Source organism: Ambystoma mexicanum, chromosome 6p (assembly GCF_040938575.1).
Source record: "Ambystoma mexicanum isolate Mex_15411 chromosome 6p, UKY_AmexF1_1, whole genome shotgun sequence".
In the NCBI taxonomy this organism is placed as follows: domain Eukaryota; kingdom Metazoa; phylum Chordata; class Amphibia; order Caudata; family Ambystomatidae; genus Ambystoma; species Ambystoma mexicanum.
Genome location: NC_090935.1, coordinates 304350168 through 304375865, shown reverse-complemented (window position 1 = coordinate 304375865; position 25698 = coordinate 304350168). Strand labels below are relative to the sequence as shown.

At 46.7% G+C, this 25698-nt stretch overlaps 1 protein-coding gene across 13 annotated transcripts in view; it reads right to left on the bottom strand.

Annotated features, from left to right (window-relative positions):
- Nucleotides 1-25698, bottom strand: part of NEDD4L (NEDD4 like E3 ubiquitin protein ligase) — a 2900454-nt gene that overhangs the window by 1118455 nt on the left and 1756301 nt on the right. For 6 of the 13 annotated variants that reach the window (XM_069627054.1, XM_069627053.1, XM_069627056.1 and 3 more), the window contains 2 exons: nt 15388-15450; nt 3321-3383 (listed from right to left, as the gene is read on the bottom strand). The exons of 3 other annotated variants lie outside the window; for them this stretch is intronic. In XM_069627054.1, coding sequence (XP_069483155.1) covers nt 3321-3383; nt 15388-15450 — 126 coding nt within the window. The remainder of the gene's footprint in view (nt 1-3320; nt 3384-15387; nt 15451-25698) is intronic. 4 more of the 13 variants (XM_069627046.1, XM_069627051.1, XM_069627049.1 and 1 more) reach the window with 2 other exon arrangements.

Below are 25698 nucleotides of genomic sequence, written 5' to 3'. Positions count from 1 at the left end.
AGATGAATCCGACACGGGTCCCCGTTGATCGGATGTAGTATCGGTGGAGCTTGAGGCTCTTTTGACCGAAAGAATCGAAGTTTTTGTGAAAAAGCGCGAAAAAATAGCACTAACGCTCGAGAGCAATAGCACGAGGATCCCAACACATGAACGTGCGGTAAAAATCTGAAGATGGCTGCCAGAGGCGGTGCTTAGGTAGAGGGCAGTCATTGGCTGTGGTCAGTATGACGCAGAGACCAGTGATTGGTTATTACTACGAAAGACAGATCAGAAACGAAACTGATACTGGTTTTTTCTTTACCGAGGATTCCCAGCCTGACGACGGGGAATATTCATGAGCATGTGAATCCATGCCAGACCCCATGCTGGAGAATGATACTGTTTTCAAGTTTATGTTCTCATTACTTGTGGCGTGTTTTAACTGCAGCCTGTAAATGGTCAAAATAGTCTAGCATCATTGTTAAGACCATGCTCTTTCTTATGTTTTTCAGACCTCCAAAGAGCAGGCAAGTTAAGGTTCAAAGACAAATTTCATTTGCCAAGCTAGGACATAATGCCATTTTAAAGGGGAAAGTACTACATACTTTGTATAAGAAGAAACCCGATTTTGGTGCTTTGACACATGTTTCAACATGTTGACCACCTTAAAGAGTGTAACAAACACCCTTGATTTTATGCGAGTACTACAGTGACCTACTTAGTTTTATTTCTCTGAAGAGAGTGGATATGATATATTACAGATTTTGCAGTAGAAACAGTGCACATATTTCCTTTACTTCTTGTCTTCATGCATGAAGAAATCAGAAACCGTTTATCAGAAGACAGAGACCCCCATACATCCATCTGCCACAGATCTAGTTTGAGATTAAGAAAAATATCTCACAGACATCCCCTGGTAGTTGCAGGTTACAAACCAACCGATTTTTCACAAACCTACTTTCTTATTTGATACACATGTGGTGCATCAACATTCTCATACACAAGGCTGCACTTGGCATTTCTCTGCCAGCGTCAGTTTTTGAGATTAGGTCTTTGGCTACCACTCGAGGCTTAGAATGTGGAATCAAGTCACGCCCCCTTAGTGGGACAACACACAAATCATTAGTCCTTTGCGGAGGTATACTAGTAACCTTAAACCCAACCGAAACTAGGTAGAGGGACAGGAAGCTTAGATTTGCAGATCAACTTTAGCCTGGAAATGGCTAAGTTAGGTGTGGGTGCCACCTCAGGGAAGATCCTGGTGTCACACGCACTGTACACCTCAGGGTTAGACCTTTCGAGCTAGCCATTAAGTTACCAATTTGGACAAAACTGAGTACTCGACTGCTGGTATTATTCTTTTCTTAGGAAAAAAGAATAACGTGAAATAAATAATAATCACATTAGTTTTTACATGCCTCCTCTGCTGCTGAGCTACGGTATTCAGTAGAGAAAGCATATATAAAAAAAAGAAAATGGAAAGGTATTGGAAAAATGTATTGCACAGTAGCCAATAATAAAAAGGTTTTAGAGTGGGGACAGACTGGTCATAGTCTCAGTCACTGAGGATGGTGCCAATGTGGGACAGAGCTAGAATACTGCAGTTGCACATCTGGCACTGCTTCAGTTCACCTCTAGATCTTTCAATGCTCACTGCCCGTTCGTTATCTTAACCCCAAACTACCCCAATTTGATGAAATGTTCTGTCTTGTCTTGTATTGTATTGTTTTTTGTTTGCGCCCTTAAGCCTTTGGGTACCAGGGGCTCTGTACGAATTAACTTAACAAACATAAACCCTTCAATGGCAGAGAATGAACAAGAATAAGATCTTAGAAGAATACATTACATTGTCAGAAAACTGTGCTGTGAAAGGGAAGTGTGACTGAGAACTGGAAGAAAAGGACTGAAGTGCTGAAAGAATCACAGAACAAGAAGGCTCCAACAGTACATACTCACCAGATTCTAATATTTAAAAAAAGTGATTATTGCTGAGAGGGGAAATCTACAGTTTTTACCCTGTTATAAAAGATAACTGAATAGGCCCAGAGGAAGGGGACAGGAAGAGTACCATTAAATCTATTTTCAGAGCCTACCTGTTTAGATGAAAGTATTTAGACCTAGATGGCTGAATCCTTTCTAACGGTTTTTACACCACTTTAGATAACAAATCAGGCGATTGAGGATGTCTTAGAAAGCATATTTCACTGCTTAATTCTAACAAAAATTCACGTTCCAATTATGAAATGATTCCACTGTCACCTAGTGGTTTCAAGGACCACCCCCTTCTGTCAATCCCTGCATCCTTACTCGTAGCCCCCTAGGTGTGGTTCCCACTACGTACAGAGGTCAATGTCTTCCCAGCTATGCTTGCACATTATACATCCTATATACACAAACAAGCCCAATGGTCATTTCAAAAGAGGGTTCATGGTTAAGTGGAAAAAAGCAAGAACAAGTAAGTACCTACAGACGGCAAAGGAAGATCTAGACAGAAACAATTGAAAGAAGTACCATGGCTGTAACTTTTGCACAGTGGGAATAGCAGTGCTGATGAAAACATCACGATAATGTCCCATAGGTTGTTGGAATCTATGTCACCTCTTTCCCAGTATGTCACAGGGGAAACGTGGTCAGGATATAGAAAGAAGAGGAGAGAACACCGAATTGCCATGTGAGGAATGTGATTTGAGCTTGGTAGAAGAGGGGTAAATAATCGAGCAACTGAGCCATTTCTGGCATCCAGACCATCTCACATACTGGGGAACAGGGATAGATGTTGCTGCAAATAGTTACGGGCTAGAGATGGTGGGTGTGGTTTATTTCATGAACAGGATCTAAAATATGCACTGGCAATATTCCAGTGTGTTCTGAGGGTGACATTCAAGTAACAGATTCTGTAACATAACTGAAAATGTACTCGACAGCTCCAATGACGATGGACGGGGTGCAGAGGGATAAATTGTGTCAGTAAGAGAGGGCTTACTAAGGGCACTGTACTTGCTGAAGATGTGGGGTCAAAAGGGTACGTGGGGGGGACAAAGGATTTAAACCTTAAATCATTTTAAATGCCAAAATAAGTATCTTGGATAAAGTGGACATTCAAAATATTGTCATTCGCTAGAGTATCCCAAAACACTGACGATACTAACACAAAATCAGTACCATTCCAGGACTTTAATTCCCACTGTGCCAAAGCACCCTCTTTGAATTAGTCAACGAGGGAAGCACCTTCTTAACAATCAGTAGGGGAAATGATTATGACCCAGTAAATTCTCAAGATCAGTGCTTCTTCTAGCTTCACCTTCAATCTTCAGAAACTGTGGTAGCAAAAAGGTTATTACCGTTGGTTCTTCACCACTTGTTGCAGTTGAAGAATGTGGCTTCTTAGAAAGCGGGGACTTTGGCTGTTAAATGAATTTTTAAAGCAACAATGAAACATTTGCAAGAACGTAATGTCTGATGTTAAACTTGGTTAACCAGGTTAACCAGCATCATAACCCCCTTCTAGAATTTGTTGGCAGTATGTACCAAAACATGTTGCATGAAAATGTGTATGTGTGGTAAACATATGACTGTGCATTACTGAATGTAAAAAACGAATCAATTTTTGATGCTGTTTAATGACCAGGGCCAAGACCCTATTTAGTCTCCTAGGGTGGCCGCAGTGGGCCAAGGTTCCACAATGCTGACACAGCATTTCCAATAACAAAATCAATGTTGCCTGCAAACTGGCTAGTTGCCGGGAACATAAGGTTTCAGCACCAACACCTCAAATGCTCAATGCTATGTTTTTCGTGCTGTTTTCGTAGCACAAACATGAAAGAGAAATGGGTTCAGCAAAATATATTTCAGTCGTACACACAGAAGAAAAGATTTTATACAAACAAGTTGCTACTTTTAAAGCAAGCATCTGTACCTACAGCAATGGGATTACATCAGAAATTCTGACCCGAAACTAATTGTTGATTAATGTATTATTAAAGACTGCAAAAAAGTTCAGACATTATCAATCAGAATAATGCCATTAAAAGAAGAAACACATACATAAATATTGATCACTAAACATTTGTAACATTTCTTGGTTTATAATAAAAACAACCTATTACTTCAACAGTTGAAAAACGATTACATTTTAAGCTAGCCATCGGCAACCTTAGTCCCTCCAGATGTTTTAGCCTGCATATATTTTGGCCTTTTAAACAGCCTTACACTGTATGGTCAATGCTGATGGATCATGGGCACCGAAATCCAAAAACACTTTAAGAACCGAAGGTTGTAGATTCCGTTTTAGGCCTCAAAAGCTAGAAGTAAGCCAATAGTAGTCTCCATGACTACACAGAACAAACGCCTTAATGCACTAGTATAGTTAAAAGTTCATTGGCTAAATACGTTCACTCTTCCTCCAAATACACACATCATTAACCAAGGCATTACATTTGCAAAACCTCCTTCTATGCGCTGGATGAGCAGTAAAAGACTAATGAGGAACTGAGCAAATATGTTCAGAGCAGACAGGTTCATTTGAGAATAAGGTGAATGAGGAAGGGAGTTCTAGAAGAGTGGTCAGGATTTTAGAACACAGATGGGAAATAGTTTTATTTTCCGATGAAAGCCAGGAACAACATGCTATTTAAATGGCTTTGGTGTACATCCATACTCAATAGTTTACTACATAGGTATATATTAATTTTAGATGCTGGGTATCAAGTGTTGGGAGAAAGAAATATGGTTTCAGGTTCAGAATAAAAAGTGTAGGAAGGTGGAAGTCCCACAATGCCGTGTCCGACCGGCATGTGGCCAGTAAATAACTGCATCATTATGAGCCAATTTCACTACTTTAAATATAGGGGTGCAATGGGTCAGTGTTGGTCAGGTTTGACAGGGTTTATGTATGCCCAACGGCTGTCCCGTGTCATTCAGGAGAAGCTGATCCAGTTCTGTTTTGTTCTGTGCATAGTGGGACTTGGTAATGTTTATTTATAAAGCGCCTATACACAGGCAGTGTCTCAAATCGCTCAAGGAGGGTGGCAACACAGGAAAAAACAACAGTCTCTCAGAGCCCTTGAAATTCTGAGACGATAACGGTCTGCACAGCAAGAGTAAGTGAAAACGATGCACTTGATGTTATTCGTTTGCTATTTTACAAACAAACCAGGGCTAGATGAGCATTTCATGAATGACATAGGGCACATTAGGATGTAGGACTTTTTTTTGACTATTTTAACTAATAGAGCTAAGTAGTAGGATCTTGATCAATGTGACATCAGTCACAATGGTGATTTGAAAAGTGGACTGGAGCTGGAAATGGCCAAAATGTGCATCAACAGGAATCTCAGAATGTTAATATCACAGGATAACTGAAGAGTTGCTAGTTGCAGGATAACATGGTTTTGCTGATGTAGGGTGGGAGAGCATTTCAGGACTGACCCACACAACAAATGTAGGAGGAAAGGCTAGTCTGTGGATTTCTAAATACTTTATGTGATTGAGTCAACAGAAATCGGAATCCAAGGGAATTCAGTGTATGGGGCTTCCGATGGGTACTAGACTAACAGAACGTTAAGCGTTAAGTATCTTTAAGCCATGGCGGGTGGAGCAGGTGAGAAGAACAACTTGCAATTTAATTCTGAAATTGAAAAATCTACAACATGGTCACGGCCCCAGAACATTAAAGTGTAATGCCCATGACTGCTGCACTAGGACGGCAGCGCCCATAAAAACCACATTCGGAAAACCTATGACAGACATCAACATAAAATCCACAATATACGTAACAATTAAAAGTAACCTAACCTCTTGAAACCACTCAAGATTGTTTTTAAGATATTGTTTTGAGAGAAAGCTTATTACTGTTGGTTTTTGACCAATTCCGACAGTGGAGGAGCATGGTCTCCTGGCTGGAGGTGTGCCTGGCCGGTAAATGAACATTAATGGAAAAATTATGTAAATGTGCACTAGATGTGTCAACAAACCATTGTATTCTATAATTTTAGTAGTGGGTGTCCGACTCCCTTGTTTGGATTTATGGAAGCATTCGCTCAAGAATGACCCAAGCGTAGCATAATTATGGATGAAAGTTGAACACAAATACACCTTTTGGCCTTCCTAGATTAGGGGTGTCGAAGCAACTGAACTCATTTGTAAAGGACATGCATTTTGTCCCATTGTATATTTTCCCAGGCACTACAATGGCCCCTTGGCTTGACTTTAGTGGGACAAAAAGGTTTCATTGGCATCAAAACAGCCCGATCTCCAATGCTTACTAGACAGAAAAGTAGTTTAAAAACAATTATCATGATCAGCAAAGGAGATTCCCCTGTTTTGCTTTCCTCTACACTTAAAATACACTTGGTAGGATTTGAAAACAGCAATTTGGAGAATAAGACATTCTCACAAACAGCCTACACCACGAGACACGGAAATTACACCACGAGACACAGTGTGGCTCGGTAAGGAACTGTGAGGACCAGGAATGCCATTAGAAGTGATGCCGACCAACCAATTTACAAGAAACTGCAGCCCTGATCGCTGTGACGTCACAGCGAGACCAACACAACTCATACATCTGAAATTCCTTACAAGAAACCAGTTACAATCAGCAGCAGAAACACACAAGTAATGCAGAAGTAAAACTATAGAAAGAAGAACAGGGAAAAGAAAGAAGGGATTCCGCCTTTTGACACGCAACTAACTTCTAATTCTGGCCTCCAACACAATAACCAAATGCTAGTGTACCAGCATATTGCTACCCAAAGACACTGTCAAAGATTAGCCATCCATCTTACTTCTATTGAAGCCATATCAACCTTCATCACTAAAGAATGCCCACATACCAACCTCACCTGGACCCTGAGAAAAAAACTCAAACCTAACAGAAATCTTCTCAGACTGTTCGAAGATAAATCGAACACATACAAGACGCACAAGAGACACATCAGCATCTTACTCTCTACCAAAGAACTCACTGAGCGACAGATCAACAGAAGATCCAGAAAAGTTGGCAGCAGAGTGGGATAAGAGTCTAAAACACAGGATCATCTCTCAAAACAGGGCAGAAGGCCTGAGGGAAACAAAAAAGAAATAGTTGGTTGTTGCAGCCTTACTGTAAGAGAGCATTGTCTTCTGTCCAAGTGCACTAGCCAACAACAGTTCATATTCAGGGGTCCACCCTAAAAGAATCTTTTATATACACCCATCATTACTTTGGGGGTCTCTAAGGTACAGGAACTCATTTGTAAACATTGCAGGCAAATGATGTTCCACATGCAAGTCAATCACTTATCCCTCATATGACAGTGGATTTCTCCCACTCTGTCCCAGGAGGAATTTCAGGCTATAGTCACTCTGGTCACTCCCCCTCCTCCACAGTCCCCAAACCAGCTCGAAATTCTCCGGAGATGCCAATGTTTAATCACAAAACATTTCTCTGACTAGTTCATTAGTTTCACCAGAATCCGTCCTGGCTAGCTCGTCTAGTGGGGAGGCTAGGCTTTGGAACTGCAAATATCTGGGAACAAGATGGCAGGACTTTTCAACACTTTCACTCTGGTATTTCTAAAACATAGGTCCCACTGGTCTCCTACCACTCAATGCCCACTTCTGGCCAACCAAGTATCCTCATCTTGGGCGTCTCAGTCCACATCCTCTACCACCACTTCTCCCTACTCGGTCTCCAAACTTTGCCTGCCATCCATGAGACCTTGCTTCCTCACCGTCTGTCGTCCCACCTCGAATTTGTGTTGCCACTCTTTCCTCATCCTAGCTGATCCTTCCCTTCTCCACCACCTTCTTTGTCCTCATTTCTCCTCCCTCCTCTCTGGCTCACTTCTGGAACCTCCTCACCATAAGCCTGTCTCCACACACTTGCACAGGATCGGTCTCCATTCAGTTTTATATTGGGGAACTGGGACAATTAATTGTCACTGGGGACATCCAAGTAATGTGTAGTGCTCCTACTTGGATTGGCCGATGTTAGTGAGCAATCCTCCCATATACAACCATATTTTGCTGTCGGCCCAGTGACCGTGATCCAAGTATGAGGGGCCCTGTATCTTAGAATAAGGCAGCCCTATAAGGCATGCCTGATCCAGCCATTGCTTCACCTTGCTGGCGTGTGTGGTGTTCACTCTCTCCACCTCATTGTTCCTTGATACTACATGTTCTCCAAGTATCCCCCATTTCTCTTGCTGTAAACTCCTGCTAAGTGGACAACTGCCATAGCACTTGTGGAACAAACTCACTCCGCATCACTCTGTCAAAGATTGTACATTTGCCTTGTGGTCAGCAATTACTGGTGGTAAATTTCTACAATGTATGCTATTCACTGTGGTTACAAGGAATGAAGCGCGACAGCAGAGAGGGAGAGCAACAGCAGAGAAGGAGAGCGAATATGTCCATATGCAGCAATGTTGCAGGGAGTCTGAACAATGGAGAGGAACGCTTGCAACAACCCAAAGATCCCCATTGCCACTATGGACAGAAGGGGGAGAAGGATCCATCCCCCTGACGAAAATTACTTGGAAACCCCAATTAATCAGGTTGCAAGCATTGGAATATGGCAAACCCGTGTGGAGCTAATGGGTGCAGCTTAGCCCCCTTCAAATGACTTTTTTATACACATACTACTCTGGGTCGGGAAGTCAGAGCAATGGAGAACTATACAATCCTGGGAGAGAAAGGGTGACATAAGCAGGGGTTTGTAAGCATTGGTTTTCCAAGCAAAGTCGGAGGTGGAGAATGACCAGTATATCAGCAGGAGGATTGAGGTGAATTGTGGAGTAGAATACGTGTTAACGAAGGAGCGAAAGTGGTTCTGCAGTGTCAGTCTGTGTGGTTGTGTGGCAAGTGGTTAGACATGATATTGTAGGGAGTGATTGTGAAGTGAATGTTACTGAGTAAAATGATAGTGTTTGAGTAGTGGTTTGGAGAAAGCCATATGGATTTGGAGGGAGGAGAAATGGTCTGGAGGGAGGAGCAGCAGCGTGGGGAAGGAACAACAGCAGAGAAGGGGGTGGTAGTAGTAGTGGAAAGAGTTATAAGGGTGGAGCAAGATTTAGGAGGAGAACAAAGGGGAAAATAGAACAGTGGGAGTGGAGAGGCTGAGAAGACAAGAGAAACGGAAAAAATAGTAAAGGGAAAGATGAGCAACAAAGCCTGAATTAATCTGAACATTTAAGACTTCATCTAAAACCCCGTTAGATGAACAAATACTGGACAGAGCAGGGACAATTAGGACATCCTTGAGGGAGTTTAGACAGCTAGCTTCTAGGTTATCCCCTTTAGTATACTTTCAGGCAGCAGTGGTGGGGGTCAACCTTCAGTAGCACACCATCAGGTTAGGGAGGAGTTTTGGAGTTTTAAATATTAGATGAGAGCAAGGGACCGCCATAGGCCTTACAAAAATTCAAATAAGAAAAACATTCAACATCTTTCAGACAGGGATTCTTGAGCCATCTGCAACACGTGAAAAAAGAAAGAACAAAGCACAAAATAATTATGTCAGCAAAGTTTGATGCCCTTCACCTAAAGCAATCAGTGTGGGGCCAGCACATCAAGCAGAACAAACCCCATGAAACCTTCAGAAATGAAAATCTCTAAATCTATCAGAGCGACATATCAAGGAGACCAAGTACCTTGAAAGACCACATTAACTTCAGGCAGTCCCTTAAAAGCTAGCTGTTCAACAATCCACAATAAATAGAATATCTCTGATACAAGCACTCTGAAGGCCATACCCCATTGAGTTAGTTTTATTTGCACGCCCCACTACAAACTTATGCCTCCAAAACCACATATTAGCACACAACAAACTGTTTCTTTCAGTACGTATCAATCAACACCTTCATCTGCCTTACTGGTGTCTCCCAATACTTTTACCTCCACATTCTCTGAGAACCAGGCATCAAGTGGATGCCAAAATGGCATGTGATGCACTATACAAATACATTTTACACTGCATAAATACCTACTTCGTTCTCCGACCATCACCATTTTTTCACACCCGCATACGCTACACAAGTTTGTTCCATGTTCTTAGGCTCCTTTGAGCCAACTATCGGGTCACACCTCCATTGGGCTTCTAATTTATTATGGTCACTGGCCTCTGTTTTTAACACACAAAAGTTTACTACAGCAAGCCAGAGATTCACATTTACATAAATGTAATCAATGACCGACGTACTATCACCTTTTTGCCATGTCAGAGCGGGTGGGGGGGGATATCAGTTCCAAAGGCTCAGTTGAGCATAATCAGACCTCTAGCTTTTACAATAGAGTCCCATCTTTTCCATCTATTTTTATTTTTGCACCCCACCTCGCTCAAACAAGTTAGATTTAGGTCACCCACCACTACAATTACTCTTATCTTCGGTTCCATAACCACAATGTCTAGAGTATCATTTAGATCTTTAAAGAAAGAGTCGTCCGACATGGCAATTGGGTTCCAGTAGATGTTTAATAGGGCATAAACCTCTGTTCCGGCCACTAGTTTTGCTAACAACATGTAACTGTTTGGTATCGCCCAGAGCTCAGAACTCAAGCCTCTACCCATTTTTACAGCTATCACAAGCCCAGACATCGGGCGACCTACCGCAGGTTTAACAGCAGGGTTTAAGAGGAGTTCATGATCATCCCAAATTGGGACATCAGTCAGCCATGTCTCCTGCAGAAATACAATGTCATATTTACACAGCTCATTCTGATCATTATTTATGAGGTGGGTGAATCCCCTGGTGTTCCAGCTTACCATGGACAACCGCTCTACCCGCCCCCCTCCCTCACATTACTTCTGACCAGGTGCACTAGTCCTCATGCCAGGGGTCGGACCAGCGTACTGGGCCAGATCATTTGGGTTGCCGTCTTTCCCTCTCGTCGAGCCACTCCTATACAAACTCGGGGGAGGGCGCTTTGGTATTCTATCGGATAGCGGCTCAAGATCAAATCCCAAGGCAAACAACTCATCCTTGGCCTGCCAAGTTACATTTTGAACTACTCTGGATTTAAACCACAATATTACTGAGTTTAGTTGACTTTTGACTGGAAATTCCACTAATAACATGTCTGAATAAATAACATCCTGTAAGTGGGGGATCTCCAAGAAGATTGCCATCACCGCCCTCCTATTGAGATCGTATTGTGTACAGGGTGGTCTTCTGCATGATAGAGCTAGGGGAAACCATACGGGGATGTTTCTCAGGAGGGGCTTATGTTGTGAACTCTTACTCCGATTACCTCTAGCCTGAGGGGTCACCTCTTCTACTTAGGGATTAGATCCCCCGCATTCTCTTCAAGGCACTTTCAATTAGGGAGATGATCGGCCCCGATATGTGGGATAGATCACCACCGTTGTCCTTCTGTACCGAAGCCCCTAGTGGTTGGTTAACCAGACCACATACTTGGGGGGTATTCACTTCCGCACTCTTTAAGGTCTCCCTAGGGGCAGCTCTTACCTGACTTAATTTTTCCAAGGTCAGTTTACTCGGGTAGAATGGCTCAGCTCCCAGTGCTCTTTCCAGGGCCAGTCTACTTTTCCCCATATCTGCCATATCTCTGTCGCCAGAACCGCTCAGCTTATCAGGCGGCAATATTAAAGTAGGGGTTACTTTCGCCATATACTCATCCACAGCTTTCCTAATCTCTGCACGATGTACATACGTGACAGGACCCCCCCCCCTGACTCTGACGTCAATTTAGGATGGGGTTTTATCGTTCTAGTTTTCTGTGGGTTTTGGGTTTCCCCCATACCGTTATCCAACTTCGATAACTAGCCCACCAAATTATCCAAAGGAGGATACTCCAAGGGATGAAGCGGTGGAAAAGTCAGGGCCCCATTTCTTCGGTGAAGTGCGCAAGTTTGATATTTTTGTTTGATGGCCTTGGATGCAGCAATGGTGGTACGTTTAGGTACTGAGATTACCTTCAAAACATGTTTCACAGATGATTTTCCTATAGTCTTAGGGATCTGTTGATTCTTAGTCAACCTTTTTGCAGATGTTTTAGGTACCAGTTTCCCTGGTTTGGTTTTATTTTTATCAAGGGGAGATACTATGTCGAGTGTTTTAACTTTTGGTCGCTCTACGGAGAGTTCCTCAGGAGTAGCATGCAGAATTTGAGGTATCTTCACCCAGTGGCCTCCGACCACCTCCCCCTCTCGAACTTTCATAGATGACATCAACAAAACACGGGATCATTGATACCACCACATTTGTTTTTAAATTCACATTTCTGTCATGACTTATTCCTGTACTGATAACAGCAATTTTCTCTTTATGGGCGGCCACAGTATTCATATGAGGTTTAGATTCCCTTGATAACACACATGTCCCAAATCTTAGCTAAAGAATAATAATTGGCCACTTGCCTTTTCATACTTTTATCCATACATTCACTCTGCAGGATTCATTTCTGTTCACATGCTAGCAGGGATCTAGACATTGTGGTTAGCGCAAGATTCATGGCATGTAGAGCAATACCCCAACCATTATCCCTTTGCTGTACTACCACAGACGTGTTCATACTTTGGTTATGGGCTGACACTTTTACCACTTCCCGCTCGTCATTCATTGAGTGAGATTCGCTTTCAGAGGTTACTGACACTTTTGCTCCTCCCCGTTCCTCATTCCTAGAGTGGGATTCACTTATTGAGCTCTATGAAAACATTACCGGAGAAGCTGATAAGTTTTTGGGGAGGAGATTGTCCGAGAAAACCGAATCATTTTCATCCAGGTCGATGACAGCAATATCCACTTTTTGCACCTCACGCTCATTAGATTTTCAATTATCATGAGCCGGGAGCGCCAGGCACAGGTAGTGATTCTAATAGAGCGATGTCTGATATAGAACAGTCCCATACCGGGCACTCTACTGGCTGCCTTTTCAGTTGCTCCTCTATTTGTAAATTAGCAAGATTGTCGCCCAGTTTTTTGTTTGGCCCAGGTTGGGTTACCCCCCCCATGTACACCCTTCTCTGCATGATTTTGGGGCGTGTTCCCAGACTGGGCCCGAAATGCGGAAAGAGAGCCATTACAAAATTTGCGTATGTCTACATTACCGGGTGCAGAGTCCTTTGAGCCTCCCCTTCTAGGCGTAGAACATGTGAGGGTAGCTTCACCCTGTTTTCTAATGCCCCCAGCGTTCACACACCTTAGAGGGCAACGGGTCGGCATTCCAAATTTTTGGGATAAGCGCATTGTGATAGGAGAGCTTCTTTAACCAACTCCTGTTAGAGCTTAGAACTCAAGCCCTCGGGGAGCCCTGCAGCTGCAGCGAAGCAGCAAAGCGGGTCTTTCCGGAACTCCATGTGGGCACCCGCGCACGTTCTCAATTTTATACAAACGTCCACAGGAGCGTAGCAGAGCCTGATGCTGTCTGGAATCAGGAAGTGAGCGTTTCGTAATGAATACCTAAAATCAAACTTGAAATGGAAAGCAACATTTTCGAATGTTCAATATTTGACAGAGAGAAGAAAAGGAGAGTCCCTTGGGAAATCAATGTGACGTGTAGGGCCGAGATGACGGCTGGACTGGCCCACCTAGCTTTGTTTGCTTGGCCCGTAGGAATATTCTTCTGCAAGTGGAGAAAGGGAATTAACCACCCGTGGAGTTGAGCGTAAATCCCCCCCACCCTGCTGTTCTCCCCACTGATCACCTTGAATGTTCCCTCTTATAGTCTCACCTGATGATTTGAAAAGATGAGCTCTCCATCCTGCATTGAGCGCAGGGGCGCGTAGATAACCAGTTGCTTCACTGGCTCGAAGGAATTGGTGAGTTCCAGGACAATATTGACTCTGATATTCCCGGCAAGACGCCGCAAGTATGTAGTTTGTAAGAGTTCAAATGCCAGACTTTCACTCTTGTCCGATTCCTTGCAGGTTAAAGCTTGACCCTACTGAAGAGTTCCTCGTGGCAACCGGTAATGTTCTGGTAAGGATTTGTATTATCCAACATAAGTTCGATAAAATAATGTCCATATGTAACCTGTTGCTTTCTCCCTTATTCAGGCGCTGAGAGAAAGTATGAAGTCTCGGGAAAGAATGCCTCCGGCGGTAAAATCAGGTAAGTCTTTTGTGGTGAGGAGGGTTCCCCTTGTTAGTCCCTTGTTTCACCTTGCTATCCTTTTGTTTCCCCTTAGGGACCGGGGTTCGGCTAGGATGCATTGGAAGCTGTGCCGACCCGTGAAGAAGAATAGTACCCCCGGTGGTAAAATCAGGTAAGTCTATGGGGGGTATTCCTCTGTGTATTTCCTTGGCTCACCTTGCTGTTATTGTCTTCTCCTTAGGTGCCAGAGTGCGGCGGTAACATGCAGGAGGATGCAGTGAAATGTGAAGATGCTGCGAAGGCCGGTGAGTTCAGCGCGGCGCTGCAACAGGCGAGGCGGCTCGCATAAAATAACTTCTTTCTTCCAGCTCGAAGGCGCGATGGATCAGGAATTCAGGTAAGGATCAAAGGTATTGCTCTTGTTCTAACCTTTTCTCCTTCTTTCTCCCTTTTTCTAGGAGCTCCAAACTCGAGGCGGGCGTGGCAGATGACTGGATGCAGACTTGCAGGCACGGTGAGCGTTACGCTGCTGGATGCAGAATAACGCGAAGCGGGTGCTGCTCTTCGGGTGTGGTTTAAATAGCCTCCAAAGTAGTCCCAGGTAAGTATTCCTCCCCAGCCCCACCCGAGTAAAAAATAGTCCTTAGGTAAAATAGTCCTTTCCAAGCCTCGTTTGGCTTGGAGCTCTTGCAACATGGTCTGCATCAGGTAAGTTGTAATCTATGAGCCTGGCGCCATAGGCGCCAGGACTGCACCCAAATAGCCCCTAGCGGGGTTTTTTGGGCTTGCTTGGGGTAACTTGATGCCTGCTTCCGGGGTTGCTGGACTTGGTCTGGGTCCCCAGGGGTAGGCATCATGACAGTAGTTGACAGCAACAACTTTTGAAAATCATACCGATAAAATACCATTGTGATGGCGCATTGTGTCAGTTATGAAGAAAGTTGTAATACATTGCATAATGTGTAATTGACTAAACAAACCAACAACCTTCACATTACTGGCAGGTAAAGGGAAGCAGGAGACGAGCTTGAGACATTTTAGAGGATTCGTTATTTTCAGAGGTTTACATTGTGCGCAGCCAGACCAGGCCTTGTAATTCACGGACAATGCACATTCCTAATGATCAGCTAGGTATAAGTGAAAGGAACAGGTTATCCAACTCTAAAAAGAAAAGCTTCACATTTGACTCATTAACACAGAATGTTACTGAATGGTTGAAATCTCCAGTGATGTGTTAGGAACAATACATTTGACTTCTGTCAAATAATCCCCCTTGAATAAATCCTAGATATGTGCACCGGATTGTAAAGTAATCCATGCAGAGAAAATCAGGACGATTTCACTTTAGATATGGTTTTAGGAAAAAGATAATTACCATTGGTTCTTCACACCCCGTGACAGTTGAAGAACGTGGTCTTCTGCCTGGAGGTGTACTTCGCTGTTAATTGAATATGAATGTAACAATTAAACATTTATGGTAGATTACATAGTACAATATGTATTTGATTTTACACTTTCGGGAATCAGAAGCCAATCCCATAATTGTTAGTTATGATTTTAGAATAGTGATCTCAGAGAAAAAGTTAGTGAAATTTGAAAAAAATAATCGAATATTATGGACCTTCTGCAAAAGTAAATTGTCACTAGTACAGCTTACCTCCTATTATAACATGCATGCATTTACCACTAGTCTAGCCAAAGTACTTGCAGGTTCATCATGCTTTGTCACCCAGCAAAGCCAAATCTGTAAGCTGACCTCCCCAGCAAACGAATTGGCACAGGTTTCACCGTTACTAGGAAAACAGAGCATCCTGCGTTTCTAAAAGGACAACTTTCAGCAGTGACATCAAAACAGTAGAAATATGCCTGATTTGATTCAATCTATAATATTCAAGCCAGTTTCCTATCCTATGTTAGAATATTGCCTCTCTTCTGCTAGGTAACTGAGGTGTCCTAGGTTCAGTGCTTCAGACACTGCACCCTTCAAATATTGAAATAAGGGTCTTCCAACAGCAGGTCCAGATGAACTTCAGCAGAACTTTGCAATTCAATGGACTGAAGTCATTTTGTAGGACCACACAGGAAAAGACCTGGTTTAGATACAAATGGGTATTAAATGGTGGTTAGCCTAGGGTAGGTTATTGATATTTTTATTGACATTGATATTTTATTTCTATTACGCTGGTACACAAGTGTTTCATCCAGGTTTATCCAGCAGGGTTAAAACCTAGAGAAGGAGCTGTACTTTTGCAATAAAATGTTTGGGAGGTGTGACGACTCTTCGATGTCGTCCCTTCTAAGCTAGGGGGAGCCGCTTCCCATGAGGCCAGGGAGGCCAGGATGCTACCCGATAGCCCCCCTCGGGGTGGTTTGGTACTCAGGTGGAGGGGAGAAGACAGGGGGCAAAGGGCGGAAGGGGGGGGAAGAGAGGGAAAGTAGGAAAGGTGGGAGAGAGTGGGTGAGAGGGGAAGAGAGACCAAACTGAGCAGACAAAGAACCAGGAACAAACCCAGAGGTACCACAGTTGTTTGGGGAAGCTAGAAGGGCACAGGAGGCACAAGAACCAGGGTCTGGGACCCGTTTAGCAATACAGAGACAGGCTTAAGAAAAGGGAGCCATGTAAATACCTGGCAGTGTAGTGAAGCAGGTATATCAGCGACAACCTGTAGAGAATCAAGAGGTGTCTGGGGCCCACCACCAAGGGAAAATGAGGTAATTAACCCCCTCCAACATCAGAGTACCTGGCAGGCTAGAGAACCAGGGCTGCTATAGAAAACGCCAATTGTGAACACTGCAATGTACACGAGAAGGGCCAGGGGGAAGCGAGTAATTTCCCTGGCACTGTGAGAAGAATGAGAAAGAACAGGGGAAGGGTGTCATTACCCCTGGCACTGAGATATTGTGAAAACAAGACCATATTTGGCAGGCTAGTGAAGCAAGTTGGTCCAAAGTCTGGGAAAGGGAGACAGTCATTCTTCCAATTTGAGTAAACTCTGACAAAGAGTCTAAAAGAAACCTGGGGGAGGAAGCAATTGCCCAAGCCTTCATGAACTGTGGAAACTGGACCTTTGTTTGTACCTACTAAAGAAAGTGACTGCAACCTGAAAAGGTAGTCATTCTGGCAGGAAATAGACCCCCTCTCCTCCTGGTCCCCCCAAATCCCCGGAACTATAGACCGCTCTCTGGAAAGAGAGAGAGATACCCTTTTGCATTAAGAAGGCTCACCAATCCTTTAGTTTAGTTATAAGTGTAAGGAAAGGAAATAGGTTTTTCACACAAGATGGTGGACTTTTTAGAGACATTCTGGCACATCGGCTCTCATCAAGCAAGGTCTAAGCTAAGCCCGGACTACTAATCTTTTAAGATCAGAGACTCTTATTCTGATCTCGCGAAAAGTAAAAACCCTGGGCATATACCTGGCAGCATCTCTGGGAGCTGAAGCAAAGTTGCTTACCTAAATAAAAACTGCCAGTACTACTTGAGATTGCTTATATTTATAAGACCGTATTTAAGTGAAAAGAACTGTGCAACTATTGCCAGGGCCATTATCCTAACCAGACTGGATTACGGCAATGCTCTTTTGTTAGGAGCTAGTAAGGGGTCTATAGCGCATTGTCAGACCATACAAAACAAAGCAGTGAGAATCATCTGTCAGAAAGCCAGAAGGGAGCATATATCAGCCGACAAGAAGTGCCTCCACTGGCTAGCATTAGTGGACCAAATCATTTTTAAATCCATGACAATGGTACATCGTTGCAACTATGGATTAGCCCCCGCCTACTTGAAAGGCCAAATAATCCTTTACACCCCACGTCGGGCCTTGAGATCTGAGGCACAAGGACTTATAGTAAGCACAGATGTCAAAAGGACAAACCGGTGCGGACGGTCCTTAACTGCACGAGCAGACCGGTTTACCCTGCTCTTTAAGACTAGAGGGAAGCTACATAATCTTTAGAAAGAAATTGAAAAAAAGCTTAAGTAATAAGAATCAGCCCTACCTCTTCAAACAATCTGGATGTCCTGTTCAATATTTGTTGTCCCCGTCTTCATGTATGCCCCCTGATGCCCGTGGGCTTCAGAGTAATATAAATAAACAAATAAATAAACATCCTTAGCATTTAGTTGAGGCAGGGAAGCCCCTCTTAGAGTTGGGGAAAGTTACAGTTTTCCCTTTTATTTTCCTACAAATATAAGTATATACTCACCGTAGTGACTAACTTACTCTTAGTCCTTAGTCCCCTTTCCTCCATACTGCATGGGCGTCCCTTCCTAGGGATGGGAGATGGAACCTTTCTCACCAGAAAAAAACCTTCTTCCCCTTTAAATTTAGAGGCACCCGGGGGAGAGGCCCTGGGAGCATGTGCTACCCTGACTCCGGCGCCACACCTCAGTCCCCATAGACGCGTCGACAACATTTAACATTGCCTAATGACACCAGTAGTATTAGGGGGGAGGATGGTGGGACATATGGAGGAAAGGGGACTAAGAGTATGTTAGTCACTATGGTGAGTAATTTATAATTACTCTTAAGTCCTGTCCCCTTTCCTCCATATTGCATGGGCGATTACAACTGAATGTAGCCCCAGGGTGGAGAGACCACCCTCCTTAAGCAAATAGGTTCCTTAGAACCGTTTGTCCGAAGGCTGCGTCTGACTTAGAGCCGGCATTCAATCAGTAATGCTTACAGAAAGCCGAAAGGGTGGCCCAGGTGGCCGCCATGCTTATCTGCCACAGAACCTGCCGCTGGAATGAGATGGCAGTGGCCTTTGCTCTGACAGCGTGAGCAAGTATGTTACCTGGCAACGGCTTGTGCTTCCCCTCGTAGGCCGCTTTAATGGCCGCAACCATCCACCGTGCAATAGAAGCCTTGGATGCTTGATACCCAGGCCTGGATCCCCCCAAAGGTGACAAAAAGTGCATCTGACTAACGAAAGCCCTTGTTCCTGGTCCAGACAGAATTTCAGAGCGCGCCAGACATCCAGACAGTGCAAGACTTTGAGCCTCGTCCTTGGGGTCAGCAAAAAAAGATAGGCAAGACTATATCCTTGTTTAGATGGAAAGTGGATGTTACCTTTGGTAGGAACTCCAAGTGAGTCCGCAGGACCACCTTATCCCTGTTGAAAGTGGTATAGAGTTCTGAAGCCACCAGAGCATGAATCTCGCTGGTTCTTCTTTTGTATGGCGGAAATCCTGGAATAGAAGCGCAATCCACTCTGGGAGGCTGGGACTTCCACTGCCTGGCTCTCGACGTGCGACTGGATCTCCGCCAACAGAGTTGCCATTCCAATCTGTGGGAGAGGAGGGGAGGAAGGAGGGGAGGAAGGAGGAGAGGGAGGGACTGGTAGGCGGTACCCAGAGGATGCTATAGAGAGGATCCAGGGGTGCGCAAAGTTCTGCCACCAAAATTGCACGTGAAAGACAAGCCTGGCCCCCAGCGGAGACACGTGGACCCGAAGGGACATGTCTTGCTTTCTTTCCTTCTGAGGCTGCTGCTGAGGAGGGGGACTTGAAGAAGCCCTTGCCCCCCCCCCTTTTGTTGTTTGCGCCGGAGCTGACTCGGCGAGCGTCAGGCTGTCTCGATGTCCGTTCCTGGAAGCCCCAGAGCCCGCCGAACGACCGCCCCCTCTCTGAGCATTGCTGTGACTGGGTGTACACCTTGGGCATGGCTTTGGTTAGGATAAAGACTTCCCAGTTTGCGGGCTGTTCTTTTTATCTAATTTCTCATCGGTAGTAGAGTGAAAGAGGTCACTAACCTCGAACAGAAGGTCCAATATGCGTTCCTGAACATCAGGGTTAAATTTAGTAGCCCAAAACCAGTCCATCCTTCTCATGTCCGTGGCGATGCAGATGGCCCGGCTAGAGGTATCGATGTGGGCCACGGAGGACTCCATGATGTCCTGCGCTACCAGCTTGGCTTCTCCTAGACCCGCTTTGAAGCGTGCCTGGCTCTGCACTGGAAGTTCTGGAGGAAAGTCAGCTATTTCCTGCCAAAGCCTCTGGTTAACAGCTGTCAGCATAACATCCATGTTGGATTGACGCAGGTGCAGTAAGGTGTTGGAGTACAGCTTCTTCCCATACGCCTCTAAGATCTTCTCCTCATTACCTAGCAGCGGCAAGGACGAGGTGGTCAAGGACGACTGAGGCTTAGAGTAGAGTGACGCCACAGCGATCACCAAAGAGTGCGGTTGAGGGTGTGCTAACAGTAAGAGTGGGTCCCCCTTGATCTGTCTATACTTGGCATCGAAGCGCCGATTCACAGGTTGGGCCAAATGTGGCTTGAGCCACCCCTTTTTGGCCAAGGCAACAATGTCTTTCTGCATCGGGATACTCGATCTGTTAGGGGGTCGTAGGTTGAGGACTTTTGCCAAGACCCGCTTCTCAGGCTGCTCGACCTCGGGTTGAAGAAGGTCCAAATATTCCACCAAACCTGCAGGCCGGTCATGGAAGGCCTTGGCTGATGACGGCGTGTCAGGGTTCTCCTCCTCCTCCTCGTCTGTGTCCACCAGAGTGTCCGGCTTGTCTGGAGCGGGTGGAGGAGTGCTGGGCGCAGTGTGCTGCAGTGTGGAGACCACTGCCGGGGGCTGCTGCGGAGGCTGGTGTGGAACCGCCAGTACTGTGGGAGGCAGGGTGTCAATCGAAGGAACCGACAGGGGCAACGGGGGCTGAGCTGGGGCCTGTGGTGCGGGAGCCATGGGAGGAATGGCTATGGGCGCCGGTGGAGTGACCAGAGGGAGCAAATCCCTGACTGCATCCCGCAGGATGGCCCCCCCATCTGGGGGGTCCGCATCAGCACCAGGAACCTTTTGAAGAACCTGTCTTTGGAGGCTGAAGAGGTGGCAGGAGATATTAACGGAGTGGCTGGGGGCTGCTGAGGCTGGAGCGCACTGTGTCTAGGATGCAGGGGCAACCTGCGGTGTGCTAGTGATGGATAAACTGTAGGCCACGTACCTGGTTGACACCAGTCCCACCTTGAAACTTATTCACCCGCCTGCTCCATTCCTAGGAGTGGCATCGGACGAGTGGCCATGTTGTCTGGCACAGCGACCATTTTGTTGAGCTGCGTGCCACGTGCCAAAGTCGTGGTGCATGGCTGCCTGGGATCGGCCTCTTCCAAGACTCTTGGTGGTGGAGCATGAGGCCTGCCCTGCACCTCAGGCCTAGGCCTGGAAGGCGTATTGCCCTCGGCAGTGTCGGCAGTAGTGCAGCATGCAGGCGCCCGCTCGGACATTGGGCCGGTACTGGGGCGTTGCCCCTCGGGTGTACACCCGGTAAAAAACTTGCGTCCCTCAGCACTGCTTCCGGAAGGATCTGATGACCCCCTGGCCATGAGACCGGTAGCTGGAATAGCCTTGGTATGTGTGCTGGTGCGAGAACCCAAGATGTTCCTCGGGACGGAGTCCCCCTTACGGGGTGCGATGGAAAATTGCGGCCCTCCCCTTGGGCCTCAATCTCTGTCTGACGAAGTTCTTCAAGTCCTCTGGAGGCGACCTTTTGAGGAGCTCCGTCCACCTAGCTAGCCTGTTCTTCAGTGCTTGTGGAATCAGTGCTTTGCACAGGGTACAACCTTCCCAGCCGTGTTCGGGCCATGGTATCAGAGGCAAAGAGCGTGGGGGTTGGACGTAGTAAAGAGCCCGTCGCTGGCTGGACACCTGCTGAAGCCCACTGAAGTTGACATGCGCCAGGGAGGAGCGCCACGCTGCAGGACCAAGTACCTGAATGACAAAAAGAAGACAAAAAGATAGAAGAATCTGGGGAAGAGCGCGTGGTATTACATGGCAGGGCCAAACCCAGGAGCGCTGGTGAAATCGGCCTGTTCCCGTCGACGTGGAAAAGGGGACTGAGGTGTGGCACCGGTGGGCGGAGTTAGGGTAGCACATGCTCCCAGGGCCACTCCCCCGTGCGCCTCTACATTTAAAGGAGAAGGTTTTTTCTGCTGAAAAAGGTTCTGTCTACCATCCCTAGGAAGAGACGCCCATGCAGTAGGGAGGAAAGGGGACGGGATGTAAGAGTAATTAAAGTAACTCACCGTAGTAACTACAGTACTCCTAGTCAATAGTTCCCTTTTCTCCATCCTTGTAGAGCACTCCCCAACATTGGAACAGTACTGGATCTTTTGGCAGCAAAATATTGAGCTTCCCCTTTAAATTTACTATAGCGCGCAGCCTCAGGTTTGTGAATGCCCTGCCGAGGGCCCTGCCCTCAGGCGCCTCACCTCAGTCCCCTTACTTTGGCTGGGTCCAGATGTTACACTGCCACGCCCTACTGTGTCAGGAAGCCTAAGCTGGAGATCAGAAGATGGACAGGACCCTAGGAGCACAACTACAGCAGATACAAAAACCAGGGTCTCGAAGGCCAGTGGGGGGCAACTAGTATGAGGCTGCAGCCCACATAGGTCCGGAACTTGCAGAGGGTCCATTGGAGCAGAGAGGTGGGTGGGAACACAACACATGCGGCACTGCCAGCAGATCTGGAAGGCGTCTCTCAGTGACCCCTGACTCCGACCTGCCCATGAAGCAAACTAGAGGCACTTGGCATTCCGAGGGGATCGAACAAATGGTCCGTGAACCCCTAACGCTGGAACAGGGGCAACAAGGAGTTGCTGTGCAACTCTCACTCGGAGATGTTGAAACCCAAACTATTGAAATGGTCCATTTATGCATTGCTGTCCCCCGGGAGGTAGACTGCCAAAAATCAAAATCCCCTCCACCAGGGCCCATTCCCAGATCGAAACCGCCTCCAAGCAGAGGTGGGGGGAGAAGAGCGCTACCCTGCTTGTTCAGGTAAAATATTGTAGATGGATTGTCCATCCTGACCAGAACAGACCTGTCCCTGATGAGGGGCAAGAACGCTTAGAGGGCCAGGCCCACTGCCATGAGCACAAGCAGATAGATATGCAAGAGGACCGGCATATGACGAAGTAGTAACAGCTCCGCCAGCATTCCCTTTCATAAGGCCCACTGAGGACCCCAGCTGTGAATACACAGGGCCTGCACAGACCACATACGGGACCCCACCGGGGGCAAGACCCACCTTAGCCTTGATAAAGACCCACAAGGTAGAAACACGTGTCGGCTGGCCACTATTGGGACTATGAGTCCACACTAAATAAACCTGCACTAGTTAAAACGCAAAGAGCGCGTAGAATCTACTTTTCAGAAATTCAAAACTGCAAGATAACCAGGAAACCCTCCCCTTTTCCAATCATACGACGAGGTGTGGGATTCACCTCATCAAAAACCTGTGACCTTGTACCACCATCTAAAGCAGCACTAAATAGCCAGAGCTTAGCGTAGGACGGTTCCAACTCTAGGGCCCAAATGTCGCTTCTTAGTATGCATGAGGGCGTCCATCTTGGAACATGCTCCATGAATCGCATAGCCCTCCAGAGTAGCCCCCAACCCGAGAGGGAGTCTGTCATCACCACAATGGTAGGCTTCGGTCGGGTGAAGGGGGCTCCCGCTTAGAGATTGTCCACCATCAGCCACCAGCGACGATCAGGCAGGAGTTGTGATATTGGGAACCTGTCCGACTGAGACCCTGTCTCCTGATTCCAACTGCCTGCCAGATGGAGCTGGCGGCACCTCAGCTTGAGACTAGCATGCTGTACGGTGAGCATGCAGTAGTCCATCAGGCCCAGAATGTGCTGGGGCCACCATGCCAAGGTGGTCGAGTTGTCCTGTGGAGGGACATAAGCCTCTGGGGCATTGGAGAACACCCGCTGTAGTGTTCCAACGAACCCCCAGGAAGACCAGTTCCTGAGATGGGCATAACTGATATCTTCTGGTTGAGGGAAAACCCCAGCTGATGAAGGAGATCTGCCAATCTCAGGCAGGAGTGCACCACCCCTTCATGTGATCCTGCCCTCACAGGCAGTCTAAATAAGGGTATAGGTGATGGCCTTCAAGCGGAGAAGGCCCGCCACTACGTTCATCAACTTCGTAAAGACACGAGGGGCCGAGTTCAGGCCGAAGGGCAGCACCCTGTGCTGAAAGTAGTACAACTTAATCGTGAACCACAGAAACTTCTGAAGCAGTTGCTAGATGGGTACATGCAGATACGCATCCTTGAGGTGAAGGGAACACATCCAGTCCCCTGCACACAGACTCCGCTATGTGCACGGGAGTAATCATCTTGAAGCGTTCCAGCGGTAAGGGCAGATTTAGAAATGACAGGTCCAGGACTACCCCTCAGGCCGGCCTGGTTGTTCTTGGGTGCCGCAAAAAATCCTGGAATACTAACCGAAGTCCCTGTCTACAAGAGGAACCAGTTTTATCACCTGCATCTCCAATAGAGAAAGGACTTCCAGTAAAAGAGCTGGGGGCCCGATCCGGCACAGAGGAGGAGAGGATGGTAGAGGCAGACAAGCCTGTGGAGACTACGGAGAGGATCCACTGGTCTCTGAAAAAGACGCTCCTAGGAGTCCTGGAACAGAGCCAAACGGCCCTCCATAGGCAAGCTGTGTTCCCCAACCTGGCTGTCACTGCTCCTTGGCGTCAGAGGAGGGGGAGCGGAAAAAACATGCGCAAAGTCCTCTGCTGCTTCCTTTTGGTGTCGATGGGCGCCCTGTCAGGCCTCCATGTATGGCGGTCCCGGAAACCCTTGAAGCTGGAGAAAGCACGAGACTTGAACTCGGTCCTGCCCTGGGATTGAGGGAAGGATTTATGACCTGGCTTTGTCAGGATGGCCACGGCCACGGACATGGAGGTTTTCTTCTTTGTCAACTCATAATCAGTCAACAAATAAAAAGGTCCACACCCTCAAAGGGCAGATCCAGGATCCGTTCCAGAATGTCAGATGAAATCTTTGTGATGTGCATCCACGCCATCATCGACCCCAAGGCACAACCTTCTGCTGGCTGTGTCAATGTGAGAGACCGAAGAGTCCATGATGTCCTGAGAAATGGCTTGGGCATCTGTCAGACAGGCCTTGAAGGAGGCTTGGTTGTCAGAAGGAGGTCAGGCAGAAATTCCCAGAGCTCCCGCCACAGCTTCTGGTTAGCCACAACCAAGAGGGCATCCACGTTGGCTTGCCGCAGATGCAGTCCTAAAATGGAGTAACAGCGCTTTCTCAAGGACTTTATCCTTCTTGAAGAGGCAACTGGAGGTGGAGGAAGACGGCAAAGACTATGGTGAAGAATACAACGAGGCCACAGCCACCACAGAGGAATGGGTCTACGGGTGGGAAGCAAGGGGGATTGGCTCTGCGTCTGTCAGCTCAAACTTGCTTTCCAACTTCTTGTTCATCTAGGTGTTGGTCCTGGGCTTGTCCCAGACGTTTTGCACCGCCTGTATGACATCCTTCTAGAGGGGGATGCCGGACTGGATCGTGGTGCGTTTCCCCAAGACCTCTGCTACCACATCCGACTCCTGGGGGGCTTCCTTTGGAAGAAGGACCCCCAAGAACTCTGCCTGGCCCTGAAAGAAGTCATGAAAGGACTTAACGGAGGCTGAGGGCTCATAATCCTGGGTGTCATCATCATAATTGTGCCCTTCCCCTTTTCCACAGACTGAGGGGAGTCCGGGCCCTCGGACACAGGTGACCCGGCGGGTACCCCTCCCAGGTGCAGAGTCGCAGACAGGGCCAACGGCTGTTGAGGGGGAGGCGTTGGTGGTAGAGGAGGAGGTGGAGGGGTCAGAACGACCATTAAGGTCTGAACCGGTGGAGGGGCCAGCACCTGAACTGGGAG